Genomic DNA, 8,837 nt, shown 5'->3' with positions numbered 1-8,837 from the left:
CTTGCTCCAGATATCTCTAATATTGTTCTTAATGACCTTCTCGACTCTATAATACTTCTCTTCTCACAAGACATTAAAAAGTACGTGGACAATCTCTTTCTGGTCCTCAATCCTGACAGAATCCCCGAGGATCCTATCAGCCTTTAACTCCTACCACCCTCATCTTCGGTTTACTGTTGAAGGTGAAATTGACCATTCCCTCCCTTTTCTTGACCTACTTATTATCAGAAATTCCGATGGCTCCCTATCCACTAATTGGTATACCAAACCCACTTATTCTGGTAGACTCCTCAACTATTTTTCTCAACACCCTTATCACCAAATTATTACTGTTGCTAAGAACCTTATCCACCGATCCTTTTCTCTTTCTGCCCCTTAATACCACCAGACCAACATACAACGTATTAAACAGATCGTATTTAACAACAATTTCCCTCCGAAAATTACTAACAAACTACTCGATTCTTACAGTAACCGTGTTACTCCAATCCCTCCTGTCCTCAACTCTTCTCAACCCACTCCACCACTTTTTCAGTACAGGTCGCTTCCGTATATCCCCATTCTTTCTGATAAAATTAAAAAATCTTTAAGATCCACTATTCCCACCCTACATCTTGGCTTGAAGTCCCACAATAAAATTTCCTATCTTTTTTCCAAATTGAAAGACCCTATTCCTTTCTTAGTAACATAGTAAAAAGTATTTAAATTAGGTGAACAATAAATGGTAATATACATAATAGGGGGAGAAGAACTATTAATAAAAAATAAAAAAAGATAGAAAAACAAAGGATAAGAAAAGTATAAAATAATGGGATACAATGTGTGTAAGTGATTAAGAAACAAAATATACCAAATGAGCGGGGATACAGAAAAGTGTAAAATATAATAGAAAATTAATAATAAAGTAATTAATATAAGTACACTTAAGAAGGTAACACATGAATATAAATTAAAAGATAGATACATGAATATAAATGAAACAGGAAGGATAGTGAATATAAAAATAATTAAAAAAAAAAAAAAGAATAAAAGATATGACAAGCAAATGGGCTTCTGAAATGCAGAAAAAAATGAAAAAAAAGTATTATGAGGATTTTATTATGTTCAAAATGTATCGATATGTAAGGGAGATGCAGTCTTTATCAACTTTATGATTGACGGAATTCTTAGTCAAATTTATGTAAATGGACTCAGAGATGAGACGTTTGGTGTGGTTGGGGACAGTGGCAAGAATGGAAGGATTGTCAAAATTAAAAGTATGATTCAGGTTTAATGTGTGTTCTGATAATTTGGATGCAAGTGGATTACAGGAGTTGATAGAAGTTTTGTGCTGGGAAATGCGGTTCTTAAGTTGGTTTTTAGTTTCGCCGATATAGAAGGAATTGCAGCATGGGGTTGAACAGGGTATCCGGTAAACCACATTGGAATGGTGTAAGAAAGGAATAGGGTCTTTCAATTTGGAAGAGATAGGAAATTTTATTGTGGGACTTCAAGCCAAGATGTAGGGTGGGAATAGTGGATCTTAAAGATTTTTGAATTTTATCAGAAAGAATGGGGATATACGGAATTTATTTTTCTATCTGTTTTTTTTTTTATTAGTAGTTCTTCTCCCCCTATTATGTATATTACCATTTATTGTTCATCTAATTTAAATACGTTTTACTATGTTTACTTTACAAATTATTTTTGTTATTGTGGCAATACTGCCATCCCCACTCCTCCCAATACAAACCGTCACTTTGTCTTTAACTGCCGTCAAAATAGGTATGCATTCTGTCTCATCATTTGATTTGTATTTTTTTCTTTTTTCATCTCTTTATTTGTACTTTCTTTATTATTTCTTCTCTTATCTATCTGTTACTATTACCCTTTTCATTTACTATTTACAACCTTTAATTTTTCTTATTATATCTTACTTTTCATTTTATACCCCTGTTATTTTACACTTATGTTTTTTCCTTTTTCCTTTTTGTAACTATAGTGTTTGTATCTTTTTTAGCCCTGACGAAGCCCTGCAACATAGGGCAAAACGTTGGCTCAATAAAATAGTATAATTATCTACTATTTGAGTTTTTTTTTACCGCACCCGGACCATATTCCATTCAACTTTTAATTTCTGAATGTTTTTATTGATGCTAGTTAATAGAATATGATACCTGATTCTGAAGAGATTTTTTAATCACTTTTTGTATAATCAATATAGCATTTCTAAATCAATGGAAACCTTTCCCAAATCAAATATAACCTTATCCATATCAATTATACCCTTTTCCAGTCCAATTGAAACTTTTCCATTTCAATAATTATTTTATTCACCAATAATTAATTCAATAATGAATTTTCAAATAATTTCTGCAAATTCACCTGACTTTTATCATTTATTGGATAATCAATATTAAGAGCTAATTTTAACTAGATATAAAATTAAAATTATAGATGTTTATTTAATTTTAAATGCTAATAATATAATATTGCTATTTTTTTATGGGGTGGGGTTGTGGATTTAAAAAAATTAACTATTGCTCATTGGAGTGAAGAACAGATAAAATAAGAACCCTTAAAAACGATCCCCATATTGAAGTTATCTCGCCAAAATTATTAATAGAGATCAACTGCTTTCAATAGTGAAATGTATGATTGGATTATGGATCATGAGATTATTTATGCATAGTGTTGAGAACATAGATTTATACCCATTATTTGGTAGTTGTTATTAATTAATACAATGGGTACCAACAGTGATTTTGAATTTAAAATGAGACCAAATGAAGAACTATATTAAAAAATTGAAAAGGTGACAGATGTTAAGGAGAAACGAAGACTAAAGTTTTATGAACATATTCATAGAACAGACAAGGATAGACTAACAAATCAGCTCTTTGACCTATTAAGAAATTACAAATCCAAACCCACTTGGTTTTGGGAAGTGGAAAATGACATGAAGAACATTAGAATGAACACAGAAATAATAACTGACAGAACACTATTTCAAAAAACTATATAAGAGGCAGGTTTTCGGGAAAGGATGAAATCAACACGTGGAAGGAAATGGACTCAAGAGAAGGAGAGGCACTCTCAAAGGATGAAGGAGGTGTGGGCTCGAAGAAAGTATAACCAAAGTTGATTTATTGTACCCTCTAAAAGGGCTATTCGAAAAAAAAAATGCAATAGGTACTATTATTATTCTGTTCTATAAGAAAAAAGACAGCCTTGGAAAAATTTCCACTTAGCTTTGGACAACATTACAATCTCTAGCCAGATTAACACAATTATTTTGAAGCATATCAGCCTACAAGCCATAAACCTTGGTGCTGCATATACCAGAGGCCAAAGAGAGTTCACGGAAACACGAGGGGCTGTAGTGATTTATGACTTAGCAACCACTTTCTGAACATCAATAGCTGTACTATTGGAACATTATTAGACAATACTACTGTAACTGTTAGTAAGATGGAATGGGCAATTATTTCTTTTGAACAATTAAATGACTGGTATAGATGACATTTTTTCACTGGTGTCCAAGAGCACTGAAAGGGTTAATTGGTGTACAGACAATTCCATAACCATGATAGTTCAAGGTTCATAGGTGAGAAATTGACACTGGACAAATCTCTGGAGGATATCTCCAAATGCACATCATTCAAGAATACAAGAAAATAAAAAAAATAGAACAGGCTTAAGTTATGCTAAAAGACAAATGAAGTAGGCTCATAACAACAAAGCCAACATTGAAGGTATCAGCTTCACAATAAAAAGTTGCTGAAGACCTTGGTTTCTATGCATTTTATATCTCCTATAAAACCTAATATAATTTTTTAATAAAATTATTGTAAACAATTTTATGAATACAACATACTAATATTGAGATGGTTAGACTTGCTTTTCCTCAAACCCTGTTATCATTGAAGATATTGCTGTCCTGTCTTATTTATTTTTCAATCACGAAACGAGTTACATTGATATTTTTAAAGAAAATCCAGTTCCATATATATAAAAAAGATGTTACAAATGGCAGTTAAATTTCAATAGCTCTGTTTGTTAAAATAGGAAAATCTTTCTTTACTTCAAACCAAAACATAATATTATTTTCAAGTGAAAGAATGGAATATTAAGTGATATCACTAGATAACTGAAATATCATTTCATGCTCTGCTGTCGGAATCTTTAACTTATATTTTTCAATTATAAACGGGTATCTTAGTCTAAATATCAAAATGTCAAGATCTTGAAAGTAAATCGAAAATTCCTTCCATTGACTACTCAAGTGATTGTGAAGTTTACTTTCTTCTATTTCATCAATAGGAGAGGTGATTATAAAATTGGGAAATTTATAAAATTATCAAAATTATTATTATTTAAATCCATAGTTCCAATGATTTTTCAAAAGGTAAAAACTGGGGGAACAAGTGAAAAAAGGAATTCAGTAATGTTTGCAGAGTCGGTGAGAACTTTTTCGGTGTAATGTTGATAATGCTTATGGCAATTTAAGATAATGGATTCAGAACTCACCACTACAAATATACAAAAACTTAAATTAACTAAATTCTATTAATAAATTTGTATAATACAACACTGAGATGTTTATAGAAGCGTGAATATGTAATAAACATGGAAAAAATAAAAAATAAATAAATTACCATGGGTTCTTCACGAATCAATAATTTTATATCAGACAAATGCCTTAAAATGGGTTCATCATGAGGTTGTATCATGTCATTCAAAAGTTGAACATTTTTAAAAATTGTTAACCAAAAATCTGGAATACCAGGGCGTCCTTTGTCACTATGAAAAATATGAAATCAAATCAAGTAAACATTATTTTACAGTATTTGTAACAATAAATAATCATAATACAAAATAATTGACAACATAATTTAAATAAATAAAAGAGAGCAAATTATTTTTTTTAAAAAGACAGAAACTATAATTAGGCTATTATGGGAAGATTACAATAAAGCCTAGAGCCTCAGAAATATTAGTAAATGACCAACATATGTTCCATCAATTCAGGTATCAGAATGACAGAACATAAAATCACATTAATGCAGACCAGACCAGTGGTACCTCTCAGTTTATCTGCCTTAAAAATACTAACTAAATAAAGGTAGAACATTACTCCAAAACTGAAGAAAACGGGAGGTAACCTAATTAACAATTGTTACCTATCACCTATATTAGGTAACTAAAGTTACCTCTCTTTTCCTTCAGTTTATATTCAACTCAATAGAAGCAATATACCACTCCAAAACAATTTAACATATACTCAAGAAAAAGGAAGGTAATATTAGTTAACTAAAATATGTGAATATATTATTTTACATATTAGTTAACGAGTTCCTATGAGTCTGATTTATTTTTAATAAGTCTGGCCTAAGCCACAGTACAGTTAACATCGTAGGCATGCTTGTTATTAATAAGATTGTAAAAATTAATTCAATCGCAATAAAACTAAACCATACACGTGCAATTAGTGTCAGTTAAAAAGCTGAAAAGCTCTGGTACCTATACACTGTGTCTAAGAAAAGAAATATCAGTGTTAGGTTAATGGGATCAGCCAAGCGGCCGGTAGGAGAAATATTTAATTCCAACAGGTCTAGTAGCTGATGCTGCTGATAACAGCCAAGATCAAAACAATATCATTCGATTTATGTAAGTAAAATCAATTTAAAATAGAAAATAAATTTAGTAGAAACTAAATAAATTAGATAATTTAGAACAACACATAAATGAAATAAAGAAAACTAAAAGTTGTTAAAAAAGATATATTAAAAATAAAAGAGAAAATGGAACTGCCTTAAATAAAAAACGATAAATAGAAATATATATTTTACTACATAGAATATAGGGGAAAACATAAATTATGCTCAGTGAAATAAAAAAAAATTTAAGCAAATGAACCTGCCCTCTAAATTACAGAACTTAGATTATTATCATAAAACAAACTATAACAAAAAGAAAAAAAACCTAGGTTAATAAAATTTAATTCAATGATAGCTAAACATTTAATTCAATGATAGCTAAAAATTTAGTAATAACAAAAAAAAAAAAAAAATACTAAAATCGTCTGAACATCTTCACAAGAAAAGAAGATTTCCTGCAAGCAATCAGAATAATAATATAACAATTATTCACTTATTAGAAGACAAGAAAAAGCAACTATTAGTTACAATAAATAAATTATAAATAGTCGGATCTTTAACTTGGAAGAACTCTAAGAACAAGAAATTCTTTTGGGGAAAAGGTAGAGACGAAGAAAAATCACTGAATGTTATCAGCAAAGAAATGACTATTTCAAGAAACAAGAACTAACCCAAAATAGCATAGAGAATAATTAATTTGGAGTGGGTTTCACAACCAAACAATATTTAAAAACCAAAATTATGGAATTGAAACTAGTTTCTAAAAGACTAACATGCCTACAAATAAAGATAAAAAATATCATTCTGACAATAATACTAGTTCACCTTAGTAGAAAGTACCCTAGAAGAAATAGGAAACTGCTATGACAAACTAAATGAAGAGATTTCTTCTGTTAAAGATAAAAAATTAGTTACAATTATTGGAGATTATAACACAAAGGTTGGTTGAAAGAAATTGGGTGACTCTGATGCTATGGGGCCCAATGGAGTTGGGACTAGGAATGAAAGAGGTGAAATATTGATCAATTTAGCAAACAGAAATAATTTAAATATATTAAATACATACATTAATGCAAGACCAGCCAATAAGTGGTCTCCTAATGGTTCAAATCAGAAATAGATTTTATTTTAGAAAGGAAGAACCTTTTTGAAGAGAAAATCAGAATACAGCAAACTTCTAATTTTGAATCAGATCATAGATCAATAATAGGGCAAATGAGGATACCTTCAAGACGTTTCTATATAAAGAAAAAATACTATAAGTAAACGAAGGACAGAAGAGCCAATTTATAGAAACTTTCAAAAATCTATCAGAAATTAAAGACACTATTATTATTATTATTATATGGGCAACAGACCATGGAGGTCTGAGTCCTCGTGCAATGTATTTTTTAATACATTGTGCATTTCTTGACGTGGTGTTTCCGTAGGGTGGGTTCGTTTCTCCCACGCCTATTTTTTTGTGAGTGCCATCCATTGGCTAACGGGCCTCAAAAATGCCCAGGGGAGGTTGTAAGTGAATTTTGCATTGTTTTATGCTTGAAAAAAGGACCGGGATTCAATCTGACAACCTATGGATTGGTAGACTGACACGTTACCACACTGCTACCCCTTCCCCCTTTAAAAAAGACTATAAGTAAACGAAGGATAGAAGAGCCAATTTATAGAAACTTTCAAAAATCTATTAGAAATCAAAGACATTAGTACAGAGAAAACAATTCTGTAACACTATGACCAACTGGAAGTTATTACTAAGAAATCTTCAAAAACAGCACAGAGGGATCTACAATCAACAAAGAAGTGAAACAATTATAAACTTCCAGACACCACAACTAAAATTATCAATAGAAGGGAGGAATTAAATAGAATTCAAAACAAGTATCCAAAAAAGAAGATTGTGCAATGCAAATGAAGAAAGATGATAAGAAGGATTAGGTGTGAACTAAAAGAATAAGAAGCAAAGAAAATTAAAGAAATTTTGCAGTCCTCTGGATAAACAAGGATTTATCGGACCTAAGAACAAAATGGTTTCTAAAACTTAAAACTGATTCAAGAAAAATAACTACTAATAGGAAATATATGAAAATATCGATAAGTAAATTCTTTGAATTATATAAACAAACCCTTCAACATAATACTATCAACATGAGCAACAAAAAAAAGGACAGTTCAAGGAAAGCGTTCTGGAAGAGGAGGTAACAAAGGTATCGAGTAAATTAAGAAAAGCACCTGGCCCAGATGAAATTACCAATGATATCCTTACAGTAGGAAGGATTCAAAACAAAGCAAGGGTGTACGAGTAAAAAAAGAGATCCCAAAGACATGACAAGTACATACCAATAATAACACTTTCTTCCTCAATATACAAAGTATTTGAAACAATTATTAAAAATAGACTAATCCTAGCTATATATGAATTCACTCTTATGAAGAAGCTAATTTCAGACCTCAATTCTCCACAATTGAACTTCTACATACAATAAACCAAATTATAAAGAAAAGTAAGGAGTACAACATGCCATTTTACTTGGTATTTATGGACTTTGGAAAGCGTTTGACTCCGCCTATCACTATTGACTATGGCAGGCATTACAAGAACATGGAATCAATTATGAACACATAAATAAATTAAAAACTATATATGAAAACAGTAAGGCTTTCATAGACATGAATGGAAATAAAACAAGTTTTGAAATTTGAAGAGGCGTCCAACAGGGTTTTCCACTATTTCCAATTTTATTCAATTGCCAAATTGCCAACTAAATTATGTGTTTAATAAGCTAAACTGGTGAGGAAAGGGCATAACTATAAATGGATATAAGTTATCGAATTTGAGATTTGCAGGCGGTAAAGCTGATTTTGGGAATTCATTAACTGAGACAAAACAAATGGCCAGTTAACTCTTTGAGTAGTCTGAATCCATGGAGTTGAACATTAATATCATGACGATCGATTAACATCGGTATCAAAGGTAATGAATGACAAATTCACAAAAAAAAAGGAGAAGTAAAAGTTAATAACCAAGAAATTAGTTTTGTCAAGCAATATTTTTATTAAGAACAATCCATTTTATTTTATTTTTATACCAGATCGGCCTGATGGGCCTTACATGGTTGATATAACTTATATTATATATATATATTTTTAACAGTTGATTATGAGGGGGTATAGTCATACAAATGACACCCCAAACTATAT

General features: G+C 30.5%; 1 protein-coding gene across 1 annotated transcript in view; it reads right to left on the bottom strand.

Moving 5' to 3' along the window:
- Window positions 1-8,837, bottom strand: part of LOC106691410 (nucleosome assembly protein 1-like 1-B) — a gene marked incomplete in the record, with an annotated part of 43,473 nt that overhangs the window by 14,435 nt on the left and 20,201 nt on the right. Inside the window, 1 exon segment of the mRNA XM_067046487.1 lies at window positions 4,638-4,782. Within this exon segment, the coding sequence (XP_066902588.1) occupies window positions 4,638-4,782 (145 nt within the window).

Source organism: Halyomorpha halys, unplaced genomic scaffold (assembly GCF_000696795.3).
Source record: "Halyomorpha halys isolate HHAL.00 unplaced genomic scaffold, Hhal_1.1 Scaffold2320.1, whole genome shotgun sequence".
NCBI lineage: Eukaryota > Metazoa > Arthropoda > Insecta > Hemiptera > Pentatomidae > Halyomorpha > Halyomorpha halys.
The sequence above is the reverse complement of the archived record's forward strand: the minus strand, read 5'-3'. Positions and strand labels throughout refer to the sequence as shown.